Source organism: Anomaloglossus baeobatrachus, chromosome 8 (genome assembly GCF_048569485.1).
Source record: "Anomaloglossus baeobatrachus isolate aAnoBae1 chromosome 8, aAnoBae1.hap1, whole genome shotgun sequence".
In the NCBI taxonomy this organism is placed as follows: domain Eukaryota; kingdom Metazoa; phylum Chordata; class Amphibia; order Anura; family Aromobatidae; genus Anomaloglossus; species Anomaloglossus baeobatrachus.
The window spans coordinates 150513182-150539944 of NC_134360.1; the positions used below are offsets into that span (position 1 = coordinate 150513182).

Sequence of the window (26763 nt, forward strand, 5' to 3'; positions counted from 1 at the left end):
GTCACCCCCCCCTTAGGGACAGACAGACACACCAGTGGGCCTGACCAGGCGGTTGGGACACGCCCACCCAGGGGTCTAGACAACCCAGGGCGGGAAAAACAGTGTGTTAAGTCAGATCTGTGGTAGATTTCCGTTTGGAGAGGAGTGTGGGCTAGAGCTAAGTGTAGCGCCAGCAGGAAGGTTCAAGTTGAACGGTACCAGGGTAGGAGCCCTGGTGCCACTGGCTAGGAGGCAGACGGTGGTCTCCGTCAGCAGGAGATGGGAAGACGGCTCGGCAGAACCGAGGTGGACCGGGTCAGGGTTGTAACCCGCCGGTACCGACATGGGGAACTGACCCAGAAACCGTAGCACAAAGGGGGGTACTCGGACCCTGAAGCCAGAACCGAAACCAAGTGGACTGGTTAACTCACTGATTGAGGCCAGGACTAGAGGTCCTGTCCCACTCAAGGTCCCTCATAGAAGACAACAGCCCACCGATAGGGATAGGAGGTCACCGCCATGGCCCATAAATCCCACGGGCCAGTGTCTGCGGGCACGGCTCCTTAGGCCACATCCAGCCGGGAGCGGACTCCTGAGTTTCACGCTAGGAAGTCCACCTTACACAAAACAGTGCAGAGAAAAGGATAGAGACCACCAGCCGAGTTGGGGACTCTAATACAACCGGCCGCGGCACCGGCCACCATCTTGGTTTACCAGAGAGTGGTAAGTGTGGCAGTGTGGTTTATTAACTGTGAGTACACGAACACTCCCTGCGGTCGCTATACCCTACACTGAGACACCGGGTCCCGGGACCACCATCACTACCCACGGAGGGGTTAACAACTAGCTACCACAACATCTCCCCTGGGTGCCCCACAACTGCAGCGGTGGTGTCCCACCTCACCACACACCGTGAGTGGTGTCACGAACTTAATACAGCCTAGCCCGTACATCTACGTCCCCCCTTTTAATCGGCGTGTCCGCTAGACCTCCGGGTCCGGAGACACTCGAGCCACCACCCCTGAAGTCCCGGATCCGAGCAGCGCCGGCTGCTGGCACAGGGGCGGCACATTAGGGACTGTGTAAATCATAGAAACAGGTATAGGGACAGTGCAGTTCATTCTGTGAGATAATGTTCCTGCTGCAGAATCCAAAATAGTACTTATAAGGGCTGAAGCAATTTAGCATTAGCTGATTAGCGACTGTGTAAATCATAGAACTGCTGCAAAAAAACCCCCAAAAATCCTCTTAGTGCTGCCTACGGTCTATTACTGCAGTGTGTGTGATATAGGGACAGCTTACTCACAGGCAGGGAGAGATTTAAAGCTGTCCTAACAACTTCTACTAATAATCAACAATCTCAGCACTGCTACATCCCTTGTGTCTGTTATACTAGCAATAGGTATTACAACTTGCAAAAAAAGGTCCCAAAATTGTAAAAACAACGGGTTCAGGTGCCGTGTAGTGCCTGTCAGCCACCATCTCAATTCACAGTCTGAGTGTGCCGCCCCCGTGCCAGCAGCCTGCTGCTGCTCGTATCCGGACCTTCCGATGGGTGGCTCGAGGGTCTCCGCGGACACTCCGAATAAAATGGGGGTTGGTGTAGGGACGTATATTTACGGGCTGAGCCGTATACAGTTAGTGACGCCACCCACGGTGTGTGGTGAGGTTGTACACCACCCGGGGGAGGTGTTGCGCAGCAAGTTGTTAACCCCTCCGTGGGCAGGGATGGTGGCCCCGGGACCCGTTGGGCTTTGATGCAGGGAGATAGGCGACCGCAGAGGGTACTGGTGTACTCACTATTAGAATGAAACACTTGAGTCTTTGGTAAACCAAGGTGATGGTGGTCGGTGCCGTTCTGGTTCCCCCACCCGGCTGGTGGTCTGTCTTTCTCCTGCACCTTTATGTGATGGTGGACTGTCTGTGCTTGCAACTTCAGGAGTCCGCTCCCGGCTGGATGTGGCCTAAGGAGCCCTTGCCCACAGATGCTGGCCCGTGAGATCTCTGAGCCCTGGCGGTGGCCTGTTATCCCCCTCGGTGGGCTGTTGCCTTCAATTGGGACTTTGGGTGGGACAGGACCTCTAGTCCTGGCCTCAATCAGTTAACTAGCTCCAGTAGCTTCTGGGCCTATTTCATGGTCTGAGTACCCCCCTGTGTGCTCTGGTTTCTGAGTCGGTTCCCCGGGTCGGTACCGGCGGGCCACTACTCTGTCCCGTTCCACCGAGCCGTCTTCCCGACTCCTGTAGACGGAGACCGCCGTTGGCCTCCTAGTCAGTGGCACCAGGGCTCCTACCCTGGTACCTGTCAGTTTGCTTCAGGCCTGGAACACAGGCCTGACTTCACTCCACTCCTCTGCCCTTGAACCACAAAACTGATCTGTTTACTTTCCCGCCCCGGGCTGACTAGACTCCTCGGTGGGCATCTTCCAACCGCCTGCTTCCGCCTCCTGGTGTGTCTATCAGGCCCTGAGGGGGGTGACTAGGGTTTTAATGGTTGGCTGATGTCACCTGTGAGGGAAGGTGTAGTGTTAGGGCCTATTTGTGACTACCTGGCCCGGCCAGGGCGTCACATGAGTGTTACCAAATTTTTATTAATACTAAGTGTCAGTGGCACAACTTGTCCCTGAAGCAAAATACCTTCATAGCACCAAACTAGCCAAATTTTGGGGGCTTCCTATCTCACAGAACCTACACAGTGGCTTGCTGCAACTAACACACAGTCTCAGTGTTACCCAATTTTTATTAATACTCAGTGTCAGGTGCACAACTGCTGCCTCAAGTCCAGTACCTTCCTAGCAACAAGCTAGCATATTTTGGGGGGCTTCATATCTTACAGAACCTATATAGTGGCTTGCTGCAACTACTTCTTATGTGCCACCCCCGCGTCAGCAGCCGGGCTGCTGCTCTCATCCGGATCCACGGTGGCTCGAAGGGTCTCCGGACCCGGGAGTCGGGCTCGCGCGGCCACTCAGAATAAAGGGAGTTATTTACAGGGAATTGTATGGACAGTTCGTGATGCCACCCATGATGCGTGGTAAGATAGAATACCACCGCTGCAATTGTGAGTACCCAGTGGCGATGGTATGGGCAGCCAGGTGTTTAATCCCTCCACGAGTAGGAGGGATGCTCCGGGACACGGTAATGGTGACAGGGAGGTACCATGGGGACGGTAAGGGTCACTCATGTACTCACTCACTCCAATAACGCTGACACGGACAACTTTGTAAACCAAAGTTCTTGATACCGCTGCTGCTTAGAGGGAGCATGCCTGGATCCCGTGCCCATTAGTGTTGCCTGTTAGCCTGTGACCTTTTCCTTGGCACCTTTTCTTCTACTGGTCCCTTTAGCATAAAACTAATCAGGTCCCGCTTACCAGTATGGCTAACTGGGTGATATTGCTCTCAGGGTTCACGCTTGGAATTTTCTGATGTAGTGGGAAAGTATTATCCCCCTCGCTGTGCTAGTCCCCCGATTTTTGGAGCTGGTAGAGAACTGATCTAGAAGGCTCCGTCCTTGTCAGGTAAATTGCCAGTATGCCTGCCTGAATCTCCTTCCTGACCTAGGGTCCACGTACCCCGTCGTGCCCTGGCCACTGCCCGGTGATGGCACAAGGCCGCTGGCTGTCCTCCTCGACAGTTCGTGCCCCTTGTCACGATCCCCTGCGACCGGGGTCCACCTCCTACCGGGCCCAGACCAACGTCTGCCACCTAGTAGCCTCAAGGAGCCCAGCTCCTGACCTCTTCTCTCGAGAATCACTTCTCTACTGACTGTCTCTTGACACTCCTGACCTCCCCTTAACCAACCCACTAAGTGGGCAACCCTACTCCCTTGTCTGGTGGGTGTGGTGCAGAGTGTTCCTAGGATTTTGATTAGCTTGCTCTTGGCAACACCAAAGGTCAGGGACCCGTAACCAACAAGGAGGTGGATATTGCACAGGAGGGCAGATTGCACAATACCCTGTGACGACCTGATAGGCCAGGGCGTCACACTTAGGAGTACTTTGCACGTTGCAACATCGCAGATGCGATGTCGGTGGGGTCAAATCGAAAGTGACGCACATCCAGTATGTGAATCCTTTTACATACGATTAACGAGCGCAAAAGCGTCGTTATCGTATGATCGGTGTAGGGTCCGACATTTCCATAATTTTGCAGCAGCAACGGTACGATGTTGCTCCTCATTCCAGCAGGCAGCACACATCGCTGTGTGTGAAGCCGTAGGAGCGAGGAACATCACCTTACCTGCGTCCCGGCTGCAATGAGGAAGGAAGGAGGTGGGCGGGATGTTTACGTCCCGCTCATCTCCGCCCCTCCGCTTCTATTGGCCGCCTGCTGTGTGATGACGCTGTGACGCCGCACGACCCGCCCCCTTAGGAAGGAGGCGGGTCGCCGGCCAGAGTGACGTCGCAGGGCAGGTAAGTGCATGTGAAGCTGCCGTAGCAATAATGTTTGCTACGGCAGCTATCACAAGATATCACATCTGTGACGGGGGCGGGGACTATCGCGCCCGGCATCGCAGCATCGGCTTGCGATGTCGTAGTGTGCAAAGTACCCCTAAGGGGCACTTTGCACACTGCGACATCGCAGGTGCGATGTCGGTGGGGTCAAATTGAAAATGACGCACTTCCGGCATCGCATGCGACATCGCAGTGTGTAAAGGCTGGATGATACGATTAACGAGCGCAAAAGCGTCGTAATCGTATCATCGGTACAGCGTCGGCGTAATCCATAATTACGCTGACGCAATGGTCCGATGTTGTTCCTCGCTCCTGCGGCAGCACACATCGCTGTGTGTGCAGTCGCAGGAGCGAGGAACGTCTCCTACCGGCCTCACTGCGGCTTCCGTAGGATATGCGGAAGGAAGGAGGTGGGCAGGATGTTTACATCCTGCTCATCTCCGCCCCTCCGCTCTGATTGGCCGCCTGCCGTGTGACGTCGCAGTGACGCCGCACGACCCGCCCCCTTAACAAGGAGGCGGGTCGCCGGCCACAGGGACGTCGCACAGCAGGTGAGTGTGTGTGTGTGTGAAGCTGGCGTAGCGATAACTTTCGCTACGCCAGCTATCACCACATATCGCTGCTGCGACGGGGGCGGGCACTATCGCACTCGGCATCGCAGCATCGGCCTGCGATGTCGTAGTGTGCAAAGCCCGCCTTAGTCTCAGTGGTACCCAATTTTTTTTAATACTTTGTGAGGGGCACAATTTCTGCCTCAAGTCCAGTACCTTCCTAGCAACAAGCTGGCATATTTTGGGGGGCTCCAAATCTTACAGAACCTACATAGTGGCTTGCTGCATATAACACACAGTCTGAGTGCCAAAAACCAATACTAAAAGAAAGTGTTGTCAAATCCTGTTTTTTTTTTTTTGGGGGGGCTGAAAGACATTCACAACATCTTTATCGACTCCTCCAAGAGGTAGTTTGTCCAATAAAGGTACCTTTTGGTTTTTAGACTTATAGAAACAACTATTTTGAGAAACTATTAACACAAGTATACCAACCTGGCATAAGTGTTGTTCCACTGCCTGTAGAAAAGGTCACGTTACAGTATTTACCTTCAAATAATCAAACAAAAAAATGGGAAAAAGGGGGTAAGGGCCGTGGACGAGGTGGTAGGGACAGTGGTGGTCGCCCAAGCAGTCTGAGACAAAGAAAAAGGTTCCTGGTTTATCTACCTCTGCCTTCCTATCCCAATTTTCTTGTCCACGTGGTAAAACACTCTTGCGCCCTGAACAGTGCGAACAGGTAATGAGTTGGTTAGCAGAAATGCCCCCAGTTACTTGTCGAGTAGCAAATCCCAAGGGTCCACACAGACATACTTGAGTAGCCCAGAGGCTGGCCCATCGAATCCTCAGCCTGGTCCTCCTTCCTCACAACATCAGTATTCTAAGGAAACATATGACACCAAAGCAGGTTACGCTGAGGAACTGTTTACAGGACCTTTTGACCTTTCTTGCCTCTCACCGCGGAATACCACCAACACAGGTGAGGCCATGGTGTTCAGTGATGCACAGATCTTTGAGCACCCAAGGCCAGAAGAAAGCCATGTTGTTGGCCGTGACATGCTGGGCAATTAAGTGGAAGTGTTGGAGGATGTTGAGAAGCAGTTGCCCTCAGGTCAGCCTGAAACCTCCATTCCTGAAGATATTGACCTTCAGGAATTTGAAGACGACATGGACGATGATGAGGTGACTGATCCAACATGGACGGGTGGCATGGATTGCAAGAGCAGCAGTGTTGAGGAGCATGTGCCCATAGTCTGCAAAAAGGCTGTAAGACATAGGGTTTCGACCACTGCCAGAGGTCAATCGACTGTGCACATGACACCACCACCTGTGGCATCTGAGTCCAAGGGTCCGTCATCCACCTTAGCCATCTTAGAGTCCAAGGGTCCATGGTGTGATTGTGTGGAAGTTTTTTTCCAAGAGTCCTTCAGATTCAAACGGTTGCCATTTGTCAAATTTGTCAGACCAAGCTTAGAGGCAAAAATACTTCATGCTTGGGCACCTCCAGCATGAGAAACCATATGTTAGCCAAGCACACCACTAGGTGGTTGACAGCTCTAGGTGAAAAACACGATATCCAGACTCAAAACTCTGCCACTTCTCCTGGGTTGCCTGCTTCCCAAAACTGGTGTGCAAGAAGGTGGCGCTGATGCCTACTTCTCTCAACCTGATGTTGGCCAAACTCAATCATCAACAACATCAACTTCGGTGTCCCAGCATTCCGTTCAGTTGTCCACACTACAGACCTTTGAAAAGAAGCGAAAATACCCCGTTACGCACATAAGGGCAGAAACCATAACTGCACACATTGCACGATTGATAGCCCTTGAGATGTTGCAGTATCGGCTTATGGGAACAGAGGCTTTCCACGACCTTTTAGCGGTGTTAGAACATCGGTAATCTGTGCCTATCCGCCACTATTTTTCTTGTTGTGCCGTCCCTGTGCTCCACAATCACGTGTCTGTAAACATCAAACGGGCTCTCACCAACGCCATAACAGGGAAGGTCCATTTAACCACAGACACGTGGACAAGCGAAAGTGGACATGGACGCTACATCTCACTGACGGCACACTGGTTGAACCTGGTGGTGGCTGGTACAGAGTCTGAGCCAGCAACATCCCATATAATTCCTCCACCCAGAATAGCGGGACCCACTTCAATCAGTTTTAGTAGCCTCCTACACAACAACAACTCCCTCCTTCTCCTCCTCTTCATCTGGCTCCTGTGCATCCTCCTCAACATCCGCCGGTGTCCAACTGTCAAAATCATTCCCCAGCTGGGATCGTCAACACGCTCTACTGAAGCTCATCTGTATCGGTGACAAATCGCACACGGCACCTGAGCTTTCGAAAGCAATAACTGAGCAGACAGATAAGTGGCTTGAGCCTTTGGATCTCCGTCCAGGGATGGTAGTGTGCAATAATGTTCGTAATCTGGTGGCGGCTTTAAAGCTTGGAAAGCTTGTACACGTTCCTTGTATGGCCCACGTTGTAAATTTAGTAGTTCAGCACTTTCTGAAGAAATACCCTGGGATACCAGACCTACTTACCAAGGTACGACGTATTAGCACCAATTTCCGCAAGTCATCTCCCTCTTTTGCTGGCCTGGCAGTGCTGCAGCAGCTGTTACACTTGCCTTGTCACAGACTAATATTTGACCTCCCTACGAGACGGAATTCAACCTATTATATACTGGCCAGGATCCATGAGCAGTAGAGGGCAGTATCTCAATTCCAGCTGGAACATGCCCGTCAGATGCAGCTGCCAGACATAAGTATTGCCGAGTGGGTGTGGATTGCAGACATTTGTCAGGTCTTGGAGAATTTTGATTACTGTAACAACATTGTAAGCAGTAGGGATTCTGTTATCAGCATTACCATTCCACTGATTTGTTTATTGAAATGCTCTCTGGATGGTCTGACTGACCAAAGTGTTCATGCACCCGAGTTGTCTGTGGATCTAGACTTCCCAATTGTTCCTAGTAATCCACACTACATCGACCAACAAGCTCAGGCCACCTTTGCTCAGCATCATGAGGATGATGAAGAACAGGAATGCTTTGAAGTTGGAACCATGGGATTGACAACCCAAGCTTCAGGACTGTCCAGCATGGATGGCCTGAGGAGGAGCAGGAGGAGGAGAGAGAGACTGAGGAGGTTTAGGGAGACAGAATGTATTCTTAGCAGTGACAAAGGTTTCTAGTTCGGAGTCTGGGACACATGGCACAGTTCATGTCACACTGCCTTTCTCATGACTATCAGCTAGTCCACATTTTGGCAGACAACAAACACTCGTTATGTACCTTCCTTGACCCACACTACAAAGACAAATTTGCTTCGCTACTTGTGGAGGCAAATAAGGATTGTACTACAGAAACATTCAAGAGGGCTGTAGTGGAGCAGTTGATGAAACAATTACCCTCAGATCATGCTGTCATCAGAGGTAGAGGGTCATCTCATACAACAGGATTACAAGAGAGGGCTACGCATACTGGGAGCAACACAGGCTAGGAACTAATGTGCTAAAACTGGTCCATTTTCCACAAACCGGCAACTGCGAATCAGATACCGGTTGTGGGAACGATGACAAGGAGGGAACAGTTAAGTAAGATGGTGAGAGACTATGTAGGTGACCGTCCGTATCAGCATGCTTTCTGAGTCTATTGTTCCCTTTAACTATTGGGTTTCCAAGCTCAACACTTGGCCAGACCTCGCGTTATATGCTTTGGAAGTGCTAGCTTGCCCTGCTGCGAGTGTGTTGCTTGAGCGTGTTTACAGCTCAGCGGGGTCAATAATAACCATTGCGCACGACTATCCATGGAAAGTGCAGACAGTTTGATGATGATCAAAATGAACCATAGATGGATTGCCCCAGAGTATCTCAAGCCGCCTGTTAACAAGACCCATTAACAAGTGTAGCCCCAAAATTTGGATTTTTTAAGTTCAAATAAGTTCCATTGTTTCTCATTCAAGACTATTGTTACTTGGGTGCTGTCTGAATATTTACCATCCATATATTATATCAGACAGCCAGGGTCCACCTTGCGGTGATATTAGACTGCTGCCAAGAATAACAGAACTAAAGTAGTCTCCATAAGTTCACAGAGATAAGTAAATTAGAATATATGTTAAATAAGGTAGTACGTCATTAAACGTATAGCGACTACCGGACACGTGGGTATAAAAAGAAGTGAACCTCTTGTTATGTCACAGAGGACACCTATGTTTAATAGGAGAAGGAGCCTGTTAACAGTCACGGAGGTCCTAACAACACTGCCTCCGCTGCCTCACAGAGGTAAAGTATTGAATACTATGTATTTAAACACACACACACACACACACACACACACACACACACACACACACACACACACACAGTATAAAGATGAATAACAGCAGCACTAACCGTACTAGCTGTATCCTGGCTCAGTATTAACCACACTGACCTGCGTGTACCAGGTGCTAACCACACCGTATGGTGGTACATTGACTACCTGCACCTGCCTAACAGCCTGTGTGCAACCCACAACCAGACCCCACTCCCAGAGGCATGTGCCTAACCGGCCAATGCAGAGCAGAGAGAATGATAGCTGCTGAAGCGGCAGTACAGTATCACTAGTGTATGGGTAGCGATTCACTATGGTAGTACAGCAGGAGAGCACATACATGGGCGGCTACCTCATGCATGTACAAGAACGACTGAACGCCGTGCGGTGTGCTCTAGGGTCTTTTATTAACTAAGAACCACCCATAAGATGGTGGCGTCCAGGGCAAGACTGAACCTGGACCAATAGAATGAGAGCGTCATCACTGACATCACCACAACTAATCAGACGCCAGTGCGTCAGCGGTGATGTCACCCGCGGCCAATCAGACAATGCCACGTCACATGCCAAGAACCATGTGATCACTGCATAATCTGTGATGTCACCCACAGCCAATGATCGGATGCCACGTGGCAGACATGCTCAGAACGGATTAAACCACACTGAGTGCAAAACTCTGTTACTTTACTTAACGCATGCGCAGTTGCCCTGTTCTTTGGACTTAGTCCCAAAACCACGCAGAATTCAGCCCAAAGACTGAGAAGCAGACCTACGAGTGGCACGCTGTGACCGGGAAGCAGATGGGGAGGAATCCGGCTGAGGAGAGGCAGGATCTTGGGCCGTAACAACTATTTTGTCTTCTATCATCTAATGACACCGCATGACTAATCTAACTTGTTATGCTGCCATGTAATTGTTTGGCCCAATCACCCAGGGCAATATTTGTCAAGCCTTTGTACATTATGCACTGGCACAAGCACTGTCGAGGCTACACTGTCTAGAACTATTGGTCAGGCAGTCTCTATTTGTGTTCTTTATTGATGCTGTGCTCCACGGTGTGTTAAGCCAGCTTTACACCTTACAATTAGGTATGCGATCTCGTATGCGATGTGACACGCCCAGGTCGCATATGCGATTGAATGAGATTGCACGTAGGTCGTTCATTTGCTGTCACACGTGCGTTAGTAGTCTATGTTAAATTGATCAATTTTGTGTGCGATCCCTTAGATCATGTGTTCTGTGACGTATGCATTGGGCACTCCTTTTTTTTTTTTTTTTTTATTTATTGACTTGCCAAGCGTGTGTAATGTGTAGGGATGCGTTTTTACTATGTCATCTGCCATTCAGCTCTGCTACATGGCCGCTGACAGCAGACAGACAGCCATGTAGCAGAGCTGAATGGCAGATGACCGCAGACACAGACAGAGCCGCACTGTCAGAATGAACTCGGGTGAACCTCACCCGACTTCATTGTCATGCTGCGGCTCTGTCTGTGTCGCGTCCTGATTAGCGGTCACCTGTGAAGGACTCACCGGTGACCGCTAAACTCCTGAGTAAGTGAATTGAGCAGCCCTCTCTCATATACTCACCGATCCCCGGCGCTGCACGGCATTCACACTGCTCCGGCGGCTTTTACTGTTTTGAAAAAGCCGGCCGCCCATTAAACAATCTTGTATTCCCTGCTTACCCCGCCCACCAGCGCCTATGATTGGTTACAGTGAGACACGCCCCCACACTGAGTGACAGGTGTCACACTGCACCCAATCACAGCAGCCGGTGGGCGTGTCTATACTGTGCAGTGAAATAAATAATTAAATAATTAAAACAAACGGCGTGCGGTCCCCCCCCAATTTTAATACCAGCCAGATAAAGCCATACGGCTGAAGGCTAGTATTCTCAGGATGGGGAGCTCCACGTTATGGGGAGCCCCCCAGCCTAACAATATCAGCCAACAGCCGCCCAGAATTGCCGCATACATTATATGCGACAGTTCTGGGACTGTACCCGGCTCTTCCCGATTTACCCTAGTGCGTTGGCAAATCGGGGTAATAAGGAGTTATTGGCAGCCCATAGCTGACAATAAGTCCTAGATTAATCATGTCAGGCGTCTATGAGACACCTTCCATGATTAATCTGTAAATTACAGTAAATAAACACACACACACACATGAAAAAATCCTTTATTATAAATAAAAAACACAAACATATACCCTGGTTCACCACTTTAATCAGCCCCAAAAAGCCCTCCTTGTCCGGCGTAATCCAGGATGATGCAGCGTCGCATCCAGCGCTGCTGCATGGAGGTGACCGGAGCTGCAGCAGACACCGCCGCTCCGGTCACCTCCACACAGCTAATGAAGACAGCCGCGTGATCAGCTGAGCTGTCACTGAGGTTACCCGCTGTCACTGGATCCAGCGGTGGATGCAGCGGTGGCCGCGGGTAACCTCAGTGACAGCTCAGCTGATAGCGCTACTCACCGCTGCTCCTCTCACCTCCACGCAGCAACTGAGGTGAGTAGCGCGATCAGCTGAGCTGTCACTGAGGTTACCCGTGGCCACCGCTGCATCCACCGCTGGATCCAGTGACAGCGGGTAACCTCAGTGACAGCTCAGCTGATCGCGCGGCTGTCTTCATTAGCTGCGTGGAGGTGACCGGAGCGGCGGTGTCTGCTGCAGCTCCGGTCAGATTAAAGTGGTGAACCAGGGTATATGTTTGTGTTTTTTATTTATAATAAAGGATTTTTTTCGTGTGTGTGTGTGTGTGTGTGTGTGTGTTTACTGTAATTTACAGATTAATCATGGAAGGTGTCTCATAGACGCCTGACATGATTAATCTAGGACTTATTGGCAGCTATGGGCTGCCAATAACTCCTTATTACCCCGATTTGCCAACGCACCAGGGCAAATCGGGAAGAGCCGGGTACAGCCCCAGAACTGTCGCATCTAATGTATGCGGCAATTCTGGGCGGCTGCTGACTGATATTGTTAGGCTGGGGGGCTCCCCATAACGTGGAGCTCCCCATCCTGAGAATACCAGCCTTCAGCCGTATGGCTTTATCTGGCTGGTTTTAAAATTGGGGGGGACCGCACGCCGTTTGTTTTAATTATTTATTTCACTGCACAGTATAGACACGCCCACCGGCTGCTGTGATTGGGTGCAGTGTGACACCTGTCACTCAGCGTGGGGGCGTGTCTCACTGTAACCAAGCATAGGCGCCGGTGGGCGGGGAAAGCAGGGAATACGAGATTGTTTAATGGGCGGCCGGCTTTTTCAAAACAGTAAAAGCCGCCGGAGCAGTGTGAATGCAGTGCAGCGCCGGGGATCGGTGAGTATGAGAGAGAGGGGGTAAGAGGGATAGACTGACATGGACAGAGAAAGGGACAGAGATAGTGACGGACTGACAGAGATTAGTGAATGACAGACATTGTGAGGCGCTTCAGAACGCAGCTTTTCAGCTGCGCTCTGAAGCAGAGCTTTTTTAAGCTGCGGTGCAGAGCGCACACCTGCGCACATAGCATCAGACATCAAAATCGTATGAGGGATGTCACACGTTTCAATTGACTAGGTTCATACAACAAAACGTCCAATGTATGAGGAATAAATGACGTGTATGCGATCACCGTATTTTCGTTCAATCTTGATCGCACGTAGGTGTCACATGCAAATACGTCACGAACGATGCAGGATGTGCGTCACATACAACTTGACCCCGACGACGGATTGAAAGATTTATTGAAGCGTGTAAAGCAGGCATTACACATGGCCCCCTGCGGAATCAGATTTTTATTTTTTTTTTTAGCTCCTTGGCATGTTATGCCCTGTTGCTTAGCCTACCATTTTTTTAAAATAAGCTGTTGGGAGCTCCTGGGAGTATGTTGTTATGCTTAGCTACATGGTGTCCGAACAATTATTCCCTGTGGAAACTGATTGTATTAAACTCCTTAGCATGTTATGCCCTATTGCTTATGCTAGCATTTTTTAATAAAAAGCTGTTGGGAGTACCTACTGATGCAGTGCTCCATAGTGTCTGAACCATTATACCCTGTGGAAAATGAATGTATTAAACTCCTTGGCATGTTATGCCCTGTTGCTTATCCTACCATTTTTTTTTTTAAAAAAAAATAAGCAGTTAGGAGTAACTTCTGATGCTGTGCTACATGGTCTTTGAACCATTTTCCCCTGGGGAAGCAGAGTTGTTGTTTTTTTTTTTTAAATCCTCGGTGTTAGCTAGTGGAATTAAAGCCTGAGTTCCAGAGTGAAACAACTGCCACTTCCACGGTGCTGCATGCTTCACAAACTGCAGTCTAGGAAGCAGGCGATGATGCCTCCTGCTCCCAACCTGCTTTTGGTCAGATGCAATCATCATCAACAACATCAGCTTCGATGTCCCAGCATGGCATTCGTTTGTCCATAAAACATACATTTCTGAATCCTTTCAATAGAATTTAAATAGAGGGCCACTGGAGTCGGTGTTGTTGGTGGTGGAGAAGGGGGGCAAGGCCAACACCCAAATGGCCTCATTGGCAATAGCACTATAAAGTATTTTGGAGTACGTTCCAACTTTCACACTAATGATATAGGGGACGCAGAAAACTATAAAGGACTGCCATCCCTCCCCAATGTATGTTACAGGGTCCACCTGAGAGCCCTAAGAAGTCTGAGATTTGAGGACAGCCAGTGGCCCTTAGAGGGCCACTGGAGCCAGTGGTACTGGTGGAGGAGGAGGAGGGCAAAGACAACATCCCAACGGGCACATTGTAGGTGACCTTTTAAAGTGCTGTCAAATGTCCCAAAAAAGGAGGTGTGAGACAGACATCAATTTTTTTTTTCTAATCGAAAAAGAGAAAAATGTAAAATACGAAACGTGTGAACATATGCTAAAGTGTGGTTTTTTTGGGTTTTTTTTTTAGAGGGCGGAGCTTGATTTGATATTTTATAACAGTGATTAGGCACTAGAAACTGTTTCTTAGTAATTTCCCCTCTTTTACTTTGGTTGGAGAGCTGTTCTGGTGACTACGTAAATGCCGCGTGCTGCTCTGACCACGTTATTCAAAGAAACCAGACATGCAGTTGCGCACCTTCTACAGGCTGTGCTCATACTGTTTCAGCCTATTCTCATCCATTTCAGCCTTTTCCTTAGTCACCACGGGTCACCGACAGGTCCGACGTAAAATTATTCTGGTTTCCCATAGACTTACATTGGGGGTCGAATATTCGCGAATACTCGAATAGCGGCGAGGTATTTGTCGAATATCCGTCGAAGCAAATAATAGGGTAATCAATCATCCCTATTTACTAAAGGCTGCTTTACATGCAGCGACATCGCTAGCGATGTTGCTGGTGAAAGCACCCGCCCCAATCGGTTGTGGGTCACGGGCAAATCGCTGCCCGTGGCGCACAACATCGCTAGGACCCGTCACACATACTTACCTGCCTAGCGATGTCGCTGTGGCTGGTGAACCGCCTCATTTCTAAGGGGGTGGTTTGTGCGGCGTCACAGCGACCTCACACGACAGCCGTCCAATAGAAGCGGAGGGGCGGAGAGCAGCCAAAAGAAAGTGATGCCCACCTCGTTGCCGGGGGACACAGGTAAGGTGTTGTTCCTGGGCTGTCACACATAGCGATGTGTGCTGCCTCAGGAACGACGAACAACCTGCGTCCTGCAACAGCAACGATATTTGGGATTAGAACGACGTGTCAATGATCAACGATTAGGTGACTGTTTTTGATCGTTAGCTGTCGTTCGTATGTTTCACACGCAACAACGTCGCTAACGAAGCCGGATGTGCGTCATGAATTCCGTGACACCCCCCCCCCCCCCCCGTGACATCTCGTTAGTGATGTCGTTGCGTGTAAAGCCCGCTTAAGCGTTATACTATTAATGTTTGTGTTATATATGCATCTGCTGCTAGATGCACTTTGCACCTTTGAGTGATATTGTTCATGTCATTCATTTATTTATTGCAAATGATTCTGCCACATGTTATTAATTAATGTATTTCCTATTAGGTTGCATTGAGCACCTTTTGGATAATAATGTTTCTACCATTTATTCATCTGCTGCTATGTTGCACTAATCAACTTTAGTTGATATTATTCGCGCTATTTATATATTTGCTGCAGTAAGCACTAGGGATGAGCGAGCAGTAAAATGCTCGGGTGCTCGATGCTCGGATCGAGCATATTGAAATGCTTGGGTGCTCAACCCGAGCACCGAGCCCAATGTTTACCTATGGGAAACTCGAGCATTTTTCTGGCGGTCTTCAGAAAGCCTAAACATGTCACAAAAGTATGAGAACAGTGCTAAAATGACATGGGGAAAATCATGGGGAAGATGCATGGAAGCATTTCTGACTCCCAGGTCAATGCTGTGAGCAATGTTGTCTAAGTATTAGGGGAGGACGAATCATGTGTTCCTTCTCCCATGTGACATGTGTGACATGCACTTTCGCTTAGGCTGCTTTCACACATCAGTTTTTTGGCATCAAGCACGATCAGGCGAAAAAACTGATGCGACGGATCCGGCGAAAAAAAGGATCAGTTGCATCAGTTTTTTGACAGGTCCGGTGTGATACTGAGCATGCTCAGTTAAACAAAAAACGGATCCGGCAGCCAGATCCGTTTTGTGCCGCATTACGAAGGATCTGGCGTTCATAGGCTTCAATTATAAAACATGCCATATGGCGCCGGATCCAACGCGATCCGTTTTTTTTGCCGGACACAAAAATGTTCACTTCAACGTTTCATCTAGCCGCTGGCAAAAAACGGATGACATGCAAGGCCATCCGGCACAATCCAGCACTAATGAAAGTCTACGGGGGAAAAAACGGATATGGCGGCAGCAGACGCCGGATCCGTTTTTTCATGTTTTTGCCGGATTGTGCCTGATGGCAAAAAACTGATGTATGAAAAGAGCCTTAGTAGCGTATGTGCGGCAGCTTCTCTCTGCTTGTACATTCGTTGCTAAGCAAAATCAAAAGTGAACAGAGAAAAGCAAAAAAAATAGCATACTCACCTCTCTGCAGACTCAGGACATGTCCGATCGGCTCCAGGATCGTTTAAATCCGGTCAAAAGCCGGCTTTTTACTGCCCAGCCGGCTTAAATAATCAGTTGACAACATCATCTGATCATTTAAGTCCAGCAGTTAAAAGCCGGCCAGCTTTTCACCGCCCAACCAATTTAAACGATCAGATGATGCTGTCAGGTGACAGCATCAACTGCTTACCGGCGGGTCCTAGAGCCAATCAAACGTGTCCCGGGAGTCTGCAGAGAGGTGAGTATAGTGTGTTGTTTTTGTTTTTTTTTTTTTTTCTACTGATGCATCAGCTGATTGTATAAACAGCTTTTAAAAAATCAGCTGATGTGTCATCTGATTCAGGTCCTTGAACCTGACACACTTCCGGCAAACCGATCAGATGATATTTGATCTGAATTGGACATTGCGGGACCCTCGACCCTAGACTACGACAGAGGGGGGGGGTTCTTTAGTTCAATAAAGATGGAGTCACTAATTGTGTTGTGTTTTTATTTCTAATAAAAATATTTTTCTCTGTGTTGTGTTTGTTTTTCATCTTTACTAGAAATTCATGGTGGCCATGTCCAATATTAGCGTGACACCATGAATTTTGGGCTTGGGGCTAGCTAATAATACACAGCTGGCCCTAACTCCATTATTACCCAGCGAACCACTCTGCACCAGGGCAGCTGGAAGAGTTGGATACAGCTCCAGAAGATGGCGCTTCTATGGAAGCGCCATTTCTGGGGTGGCTGCAGACTGAACTTCACAGCAGGGGGCTCAGAAAGTTTGGACCACCCTGTACTGCAGATTCCAGTCCCCAGCTGCCTAGTTGTACCTGCTGGACACAAAAACTGGGCGAAGTCCACGTCCTTTCTTTTTTTTTTTTATCATTATTATTTCATGAAATTCATGAAATAATTAAAAAAAAAAAAAAAGGCTTCCCTATATTTTTGGTTCCCAGCTGAGTACAAATAGGCAGCTGGGGCTTGAGGGCAGCCCGAACCTGCCTGTTGTGCCTGGCTGGCATACAAAAATATGACAAAGCCCATATCTATTTATTTATTTATTTATTTATTTATTTTTAATTCATTAAAAAATAATGAAAAAAAAATCCAAACATCTAACCTTAACCACAGGGTTAGGGGAAAACAAAAAAAATGTGTGGGCTCCCGCTGCATTTTCTATTGCTAGCTAAGGGTAACCCAAGCAGCCACTGGCTGCTAACCCCCACTGCTTGGTGTTACCTTCACTGGGAATGGAAAATCCAGGGAAGCCTGGTACGTATAAAAAAAAAAAAAAAAAAAAGCACATGCATACCAGAATCACTGACGTGTGAAGTGAAAAAAAAGCCTAAGGCTTTTTTTTTTTTTTTTTTTTTTTTATACGTACCAGAATCCCTGACATACGCAGACCCATTATAATCAGTGGGTCTGCTCACACATCAGTGATTTTTCACTGAACGTGTCTCCGTGCAGCGTACACGCGTGTCCGTGATTCTGCATGGAGACAAGTCCATTTTTTTTCTGGCATCACTGATGAACCACGGACCACACTATGGTTTGATCCATGTGTGATCCGTGAAACACGTACCAGAAATACACTGACATATAAAATAATAAACATTTTCAACTCACCTTTCCAGCGACGCGCTGTGCAGCCTCCGCTCTGCAGCTCCTGCCCGACTCGGCTCATAAATAGTCATGAAAGCAGGAACAGCCGACCCGGAAGTAGCTGCAGAGAGTGGTGGGCGGACGCTGCAGAGCCGAGGAGTTCAGCACCATGGACAGCAGGAGCGAAGGCAGGTGACTAATGTCCATATGCAATCACAGATCACGGATTGCACATGGACAACCCACGTGTGCCGTGAATCACGGAACACGGAGGGACATGTGCGTGTTTTACACGTCAGTGAAGAACGTCAGTGTTTTTCACTGACGTGTGAAACGGGCCTAAGACACACACTAAATCTGTCCCTAGCTCAGGAATACCTTCCCCTACACTAGCTGACTGTGGATCAGAGTGACAAGCACGGCGCTGTCAGGTCTTATATACAGTCATATGAAAAAGTTTGAGCACCCCTATTAATGTTTAACCTTTTTTCTTTATAACAATTTGGGTTTTTGCAACAGCTTTTTCAGTTTCATATATCTAATAACTGATGGACTCAGTAATATTTCTGGATTGAAATGAGGTTTATTGTACTAACAGAAAATGTGCAATCCGCATTTAAACCAAATTTGACCGGTGCAAAAGTATGGGCACCCTTATCAATTTCTTGATTTGAACACTCCTAACTACTTATTACTGACTTACTAAAGTACTAAATTGGTTTTGTAACCTCATTGAGCTTTGAACTTCATAGGCAGGTGTATCGAATCATGAGAAAAGGTATTTAAGGTGGCCACTTGCAAGTTGTTCTCCTATTTAAATCTCTTATGAAGAGTAGCATCATGGGCTCTTCAAAACAACTCTCAAATGATCTGAAAACGAAGATTATTCTACATAGTTGTTCAGGGGAAGGATACAAAAAGTTGTCTCAGAGATTTAGACTGTCAGTTTCCACTGTGAGGAACATAGTAAGGAAATGGAAGAACACAGGTACAGTTCTTGTTAAGCCCAGAAGTGGCAGGCCAAGAAAAATATCAGAAAGGCAGAGAAGTATGGTGAGAACAGTCTAGCACAATCCACAGACCACCTCCAAAGACCTGCAGCATCATCTTGCTGCAGATGGTGTCAATGTGCATCGGTCAACAATACAGCACACTTTGCACAAGGAGAAGCTGTATGGGAGAGTGATGCAAAAGAAGCCGTTTCTGCAAGCACGCCACAAACAGAGTCGCCTGAGGTATGTAAAAGCACATATGGACAAGCCAGTTACATTTTGAAAGAAGGTCCTGTGGACTGATGAAACAAAGATTGAGTTGTTTGGTCATACAAAAAGGCATTATGCATGGAGGCAAAAAAACACGGCATTCCAAGAAAAGCACTTGCTACCCACAGTAAAATTTGGTGGAGGTTCCATCATGCTTTGGGGCTGTGTGGCCAATGCCGGCACTGGGAATCTTGTTAAAGTTGAGGGTCGCATGGATTCAACTCAGTATCAGCAGATTCTTGACAATAATGTGCAAGAATCAGTGACGAAGTTGAAGTTGCGCAGGGGATGGATATTTCAGCAAGACAATGATCCAAAACACCGCTCCAAATCTACTCCGGCATTTATGCAGAGGAACAATTACAATGTTCTGGAATGGTCATCCCAGTCCCCGGACCTGAATATCATTGAAAATCTGTGGGATGATTTGAAGCGGCTGTCCATGCTCGGCGACCATCAAACTTAACTGAACTGGAATTGTTTTGTAAACAGGAATGGTCAAATATACCTTCATCCAGAATCCAGAAACTCATTAAAAGCTACAGGAAGCGACTAGAGGCTGTTATTTTTGCAAAAGGAGGATCTACAAAATATTAATGTCACTTTTATGTTGAGGTGCCCATACTTTTGCACCTGTCAAATTTTGTTTAAATGTGGATTGCACATTTTCTGTTAGTACAATAAACCTCATTTCAATCCAGAAATATTACTGAGTCCATCAGTTATTAGATATATGAAACTGAAATAGCTGTTGCAAAAACCCAAATTGTTATAAAGAAAAAAGGATAACATTAATAGGGGTGCCCAAACTTTTTCATATGACTGTAGAACTGATGACACTATGCAGCCAGCCAATCACTGTAATGCCACAACCAACATGGCTGTGGCATTACAGTGTGTGGCAGGTAATCCCTGAATGTGGGCTGATTTTGTAAACCGCGCCAACATGCAGGGAGGGGGAGCCGAGCATGTGCCCGAGTATGTCGCCGGTACTCAGCGCTCGCTGAGATGCTCGGGTGAGCACCGATTACCGGCGAGCATGGTCACCCATCCCTACTAAGCACTTATTTTGTGTTGCTAAACATGCAGGTATAACCATGTACATTTCTAGGTATGTTTTTTAGAAGATTTCAGTTTATGTATATGATGGTATAAAATAGTTATGTTACATTTACAGTATTGCTGGCCAATTTATGGATTGAGTAAGTCATATTTGGCAAAAGTTTGTCTTTTTTTTTTTTTTTTTTTTTTTTTTTTTTTTTTTTTTTTGTATATATTGATTTTGAATTACATGCTTTCTGGCAATTAACAATGGATTGCGTTTTGGTGATGTATCTAGTTTGTAGCTGTCAAGGTTAAAATGACGATGATGATGGTGAGACTTAAAAGGTCTTTCAGGATCCGGCTGCTGTTTCAAATCAATGTCATGTGTGCACACGAGAATGAAAAATAACTGGACAGCAAGTCAGTTACATCTATCTCCATGACTGGCTCTTAACCAAGTGCGCTTTTTATTGTTTGAAAGAAACTCTAGACCAAGCAGTAAGGGGGTGTAAACAAAAGTTTTAGTCCAATCAAATATCGCAGGGCAGGGCTTCATGACGTAGAGAGATCTACACATCCTCCTTGGATTTGTAAGTCCAGGCTACAGGAATTTCTTTTGTCCATCTGTCTTGGGTGCAAACAGGAAATGGCAGCCATTTTTACAATTACATGTGCTGGTATATACTGTGTCTAAGGAAAATACACTGAATATGCAATATACATATATACATGTTAGTAAGAAACAAAAGCATTCACAAATATGTGTGTTAGTTCACATCTACTGAACTATATAACTGAGTCTATGAAATGGCTGAATTAAGTATTTTTGGATACTCAATTCTTTATCCTCAACAGTCCCCCCTAAAGACTTACTTCTGCCATTTCTAAATTCTAAGGGTACTGTGTTCCCTTAGGAAGAGAGGTAGAAAGATCTGTTGAAAAACCTGCCTAACTGAACGTTGAAACATGGGCGGAAAGGGGAAAGGAGTTTTCTTCACCGGTTTGAGACCAAGGACTCCTAGGCGAGTCCTCACCCTTTGTAGTTGGACTTTCCCATGTCTCAAGGTTCTCTAAGTCCTCTCTTCTAACTGTTCTGGCAATGCTGGTCTAAGACTGTACAGGGTTTTCTGAAAAGGATAAATATGAGCAGGACGCTCAGTGCAGCTCTGGTTGATTAACCCTTCTACAATGCGAGGTGTGGATCCATAGATGTTTCTGTGGTTGGATCAGCTCCTCTAATGTTGACTCATGGCTCTTTCTCGCTTGTCCTTTAGGATCAATCAGTCTCCTGACTGGAGACCATATGCTAATAGCTCTGATTTAAGATCTGGAATTGGAAAATACACCTGTTTATCAAACTATTCAGTCAATTATATAAAAATTGTACATGCCTGTGTTAAACCAAAAAACATCTTACATAAAAACCTGTTTATTGCAAAAAGAAAACAAAACAAAACATACATTTTATACACGATTTACTAGTTTCCACTTTTCTAAAAAATATACACTTTTTGTAAACACATTTTTTTTACATACCACCTTCATGTGCTTCTCAACAATAATGTCGTTTTCTGCACTGGAATGCCTCTGACCAAACCTGGAGAGAAATTTACACAACACGCACAGACTTGCATACAACGTGCTCATAATATACATCTATAATCAGTTTGCAGTCTCTAAGAATGTGTAGAGTAGGTGCAGGCTGTTTCTACGGACTCTTTACAGGTTTTTCTCACTTCGTTCTAGGCACTTGTCTTACAAGACTGGGTGAGTCTTCCCACCTGAGTACTGAACCCTGGTGTAACCAAAGCACACACTGACAATTGTCTTTCACAGATGTTACCTGGGCCATCATTAAGAAGAGCTCTCATGGCAGAGAAAGCTTACCACCCTTTATCCACAGACCTTCCTCATTCAGCTGGCTCCCTGCATGTCACAGTCCATTCCTTGTTGTATCGCTTGTTCCTGTAGGGATTTAAGAACACAAGGAGTGACAGAAGTCACTGACGTGACCGGTGTCACCAATTCATGGTCGGTATTGGTGAAAGACTCTCAACTCTAGGCCCGTTCACTGCTTCTTGGTCAGCTGCACCTGTGCGAGGATCTCCACCCGAATCCATCAGCTCAGATTTAGACTTTCTTTGCGGCATACCAAATTCATTTGACAACAGGAAAAAATCTACAACCTACATACACCTCTAAAGACTCTTACCCACTCCTGTTCTACCCATCAAGAGAGGCATTAATGCATCACTGTCTCCTGTATCAATAGGATCGGAGGGAGTGGTCGAATTTAGACTACCTCATGTGGTGTAAACAGCAGCATATCCAGTGCAGAATCGACCACCATCTGGTTTCATCTATAAAAACAAAACTAAAAAATATACATTAGATCATTCTTATAACTTTAACTCTGACCATAATACAGTTAGTGGTCATCTATACATCACATGACTAAAAATAATAAATAAATAAACAAACAAATAAACAAATAAGACAAGACTTTCCTATTTCAGTTAACAGATATGCCTCATAGTAATCTAATAAACATAACCTATCTAATATGCCTACTGCACCCTCGAAGAAACTGGAGAATATAATTAATACCTTATTCCCCCCTTGTTTAATTGTTTATTTACCAATATGGCAAAATTCAGAGTTTTTATACTGGTATTCCCTAAAAGAAAAGATAAAACAGCAGGTAATAAATTAGCTACATACTAAAACCTAAAATGAACAAACACTGAAAATAACGTATATCTTACAACAATATACATTGCTGGGGAATTTTAAAACCTTACGATAAACACTGTATCCATAAAGAAAAGAAAAACCTTTCATAGTAGAAACAACTGAGACATGATTAAATGACAGCTGTGACTAGGCGACTAACCTGCAAAAATATATGAATTGTTTAGAAATAATCATAAAAACAAAAGGTGATAGTCACAAAACAAAAATATATTGTTCGAATAAATCGCCATTAAAATACAAAACAGTGTCCAATATTATTATAAAAAGCAATCTTTATTGTAGCCAAAATTACATAAAATCATTTAAAATACAAAAAAACACTAAATAGCACGGTATGAATCTCCCCACCAACTCACAATATTATAATGGTATACCATAGTATCATGTAATAAGCTAAAGAGACAAGATATACCCCTTAACAAAAGCCACAATATGCCGTACTGCACATCTAGAATAATATACACTTTAAATACATAATATAACAAGTCATGAGACCAAGCAAATAACATAATACATAATCTACAGGAGTAGAGAATTGCGTGTGGCTCTGTTATATAAAGTAGCAGACCCAGATTATATTCGGTGGAATAAGGAGTGGATATAGAGGGATTACAACCCTATGGGTCCTTGTCCAGAACAGGACAAAGTGGTACTATACCAAGATTAAAGCCGGAGGACCATCCATGCTGTAAAATACCCCACCAAGGGGTCAGTCACTGTCGGCGTTTGTAATGCGCCGACAGTGACTTGCGTCTAATACGCAGGAGAATCCGCTAACTCCAGCACCCTTAACTTAACTAAAATGAAATCCTTTCCCGTCTCGTCTGCTATGCAAACAGTGACTTGCGCCTGAACCGCAGGGGAATACGCTAATTCCACTTTAAGTTAACAGAACCCCTCCTGCCTCGCCTATTATCTATTCAATATTCAATATTTAATATTTAATATCTAACAAACAGTGGCTGTGTCATCCGCAACACAGGGGAATCGCTAGTTCTCATACTTCTGTTCAAAAACAAACAATTTAAAAAGACTGAAAAACGCATTAATTTCTCTCTAATCCAAACCAAAATAACACTTGTCTTTCTTTCAACTCCTCTGTTTGCTTTACTATACAAAGGCTGAAGCCATCTCCTGTATGTTAGCCCACTGACCCCTCCTTTCTCCTCACTCCAAAGAGCTGCGCTGTCTTGTCTCTGCCTGTTCACTCCTAGCAGGGATGGGTAATTCACTAACCCCCCCTTGCTTCCTCTCAGTTACAAGACGGCAGGGACGTAGCTATGTAATTCGATCTCTGCTCTTTCTCAAGCAGCCGGTGGGCAATGGCCAACACACACTGACCCCCCCCTTCTCCTCCACAGAACAAAGACAGCAGCTGCGTCTGTGTGGGCTCTATCAACCCCCCTTCTTTCTAACACACACAAACTTTCCTACCTGCTGCCCTCTTAGCAAAAGAACGTAGCTGCGTGAGCGAGTGACCCCCCCCCCCACCTTTTTCTTGCTTTCCTCTTATTGGAGAGATGCAGGGACGTAGAGTTGCAGTCTGTCCCTGCCCAAGTAGCCAGTGGGGGACTGACCCCCCTCCTTTTTGTGTAAGAGACTGCAGGCACGCTGGGCTTCTCTCCACCATTTCTATAGCTGTCTGCTCAGACAATTAACTCTCCGAGAACCAAACAGAGAAATCACAAGCTTGATTAACCATACACTATATACAAATCAACAGCTACTTAAAAAGCCCCCCATTTCTACCTTACTTACAGCTCAGAAATACAGACAGCCGGATCCTTTAAAACCTACACCTAGCCCCTATGGGAGCTGGGTCCTTCTAGCTCACCGGCAAGTGACAGTCACACCGTTAGGTCTCCGGTGCACTACCATTCTCCAGACTAGTGACCACCCCCTTTCGCCAGGTGTCTCTCGATCCACAGGTAAAACAGCACACACAATGTATATGATGCTTACCGTGAAACGGAGGGCGATCAATCCTATCGAGCGACACCTGGATACTTGTGGAGTAGCCCCCAGACGTCCGGAAAATGGAAGCTCTGACTCACCCTTCTCGGTGGCCCCACACTTGGCGCGCCAACTGTCAAGGTTAAAATGACGATGATGATGGTGAGACTCAAAAGGTCTCTCAGGATCCGGCTGCTGTTTCAAATCAATGTCATGTGTGCACACGAGAATGAAAAATAACTGGACAGCAAGTCAGTTACATCTATCTCCATGACTGGCTCTTAACCAAGTGCGCTTTTTATTGTTTGAAAGAAACTCTAGACCAAGCAGTAAGGGGGTGTAAACAAAAGTTTTAGTCCAATCAAATATCGCAGGGCAGGGCTTCATGACGTAGAGAGATCTACACATCGTCCTTGGATTGGTCAGTCCAGGCTACAGGAATTTCTTTTGTCCATCTGTCTTGGGTGCAAACGGGAAATGGCAGCCATTTTTACAATTACATGTGCTGGTATATACTGTGTCTAAGGAAAATACACTGAATATGCAATATACATATATACATGTTAGTAAGAAACAAAAGCATTCACAAATATGTGTGTTAGTTCACATCTACTGAACTATATAACTGAGTCTATGAAATGGCTGAATTAAGTATTTTTGGATACTCAATTCTTTATCCTCAACATAACATCCTAAAAATTTTATAAAAAAAAAACCTATTTGTTGTTATGCTTAAAGTTTACATATTTTTAATATATGTGTTTATAATCTGAATTTTTGGGTCTTCCTCTGGAGGCCTTGTTTTAGCATTATAATGCCCTTTAGTGGCACCATACTATAAACTACCTTCCTTTTAATCCAACATAATATATTTTCCCTTTTATGCCTTCTGTGAAATATAATGCCCAGTGTCACCAAAAAACTTGATGCCTTCTAAATGGCCTTACAAAGTATGACGCCCTCTATGGTAGTCCCATATGGTATATTTATCAGTTTTTGCCCAAGCAGAGTATAATGCCCCCATTAGTGCTACAAGAAACAGTAACCCCTTCAATGTTTTGATACAGTGTAATGTCCTTTTTAGTAACCCCAGAGAGAAATAATGCACCTTAAAAGTAAGAAAAATACTTTTGGCCACATCTAAATCCTTTCCCACAATGACTCAAAGATCATTCAGCTGGCTTCTTTCCAATGTACAGCTGTCAGTCCAGTGCAGGCACGTGAAGTGATATCCCTGTATTGCAACACTGTGCGATGGAGTTACACGAGATGTCAGAGAGTGAATGATGTTAGCCATCACCTCACTTCTCAGGCAAATGCTATGGCTGTTGCGACACTACTAAGAGTCTGTTTTATGTAACTACTGAAAAAATGTTTTAAAGTCAGACTTCACTTTGCAACATAGTAGTCAAAATAAGCACATTTTGAACAAGTATATGTCTGCTGACAATCATTTTATTTTTCATTCTAGTAACATTTTGTACTCGTCCACCTGCTGTTCCGAATTCTACAAATAGCGGACAAAATAAAAATAAATTTATATCTGGTGAAAAAGTTACTTATTCCTGTGATGCTTTATATTCCTTGGAAAAATCTTCGGCAGGAGAAGCAAAATGCGAGAAGAGCGAATGGATCAATGTACCAGAGTGCAGAAGTAAGTGCAATTCAAATCAGACATTATTAACGTGCTAACAATGGTATAATGCACCCTCCTTTATTTATTATAAAAACTGAAATAAATACAACTCAGTGTTAGTTGTTTTTAAAGAATATAGATTTTTTTTTATTACCTTAGGTCTGCAGCCATGTTGTC

The 26763-nt window shown here is 46.0% G+C and overlaps 1 protein-coding gene across 1 annotated transcript in view; it reads left to right on the forward strand.

Moving 5' to 3' along the window:
- The window catches only part of CFH (complement factor H), a 1163637-nt gene that overhangs the window by 863038 nt on the left and 273836 nt on the right, over positions 1-26763 (forward strand). Inside the window, exon 18 of the mRNA XM_075322035.1 lies at positions 26422-26604. Within this exon, the coding sequence (XP_075178150.1) occupies positions 26422-26604 (183 nt within the window). The remainder of the gene's footprint in view (positions 1-26421; positions 26605-26763) is intronic.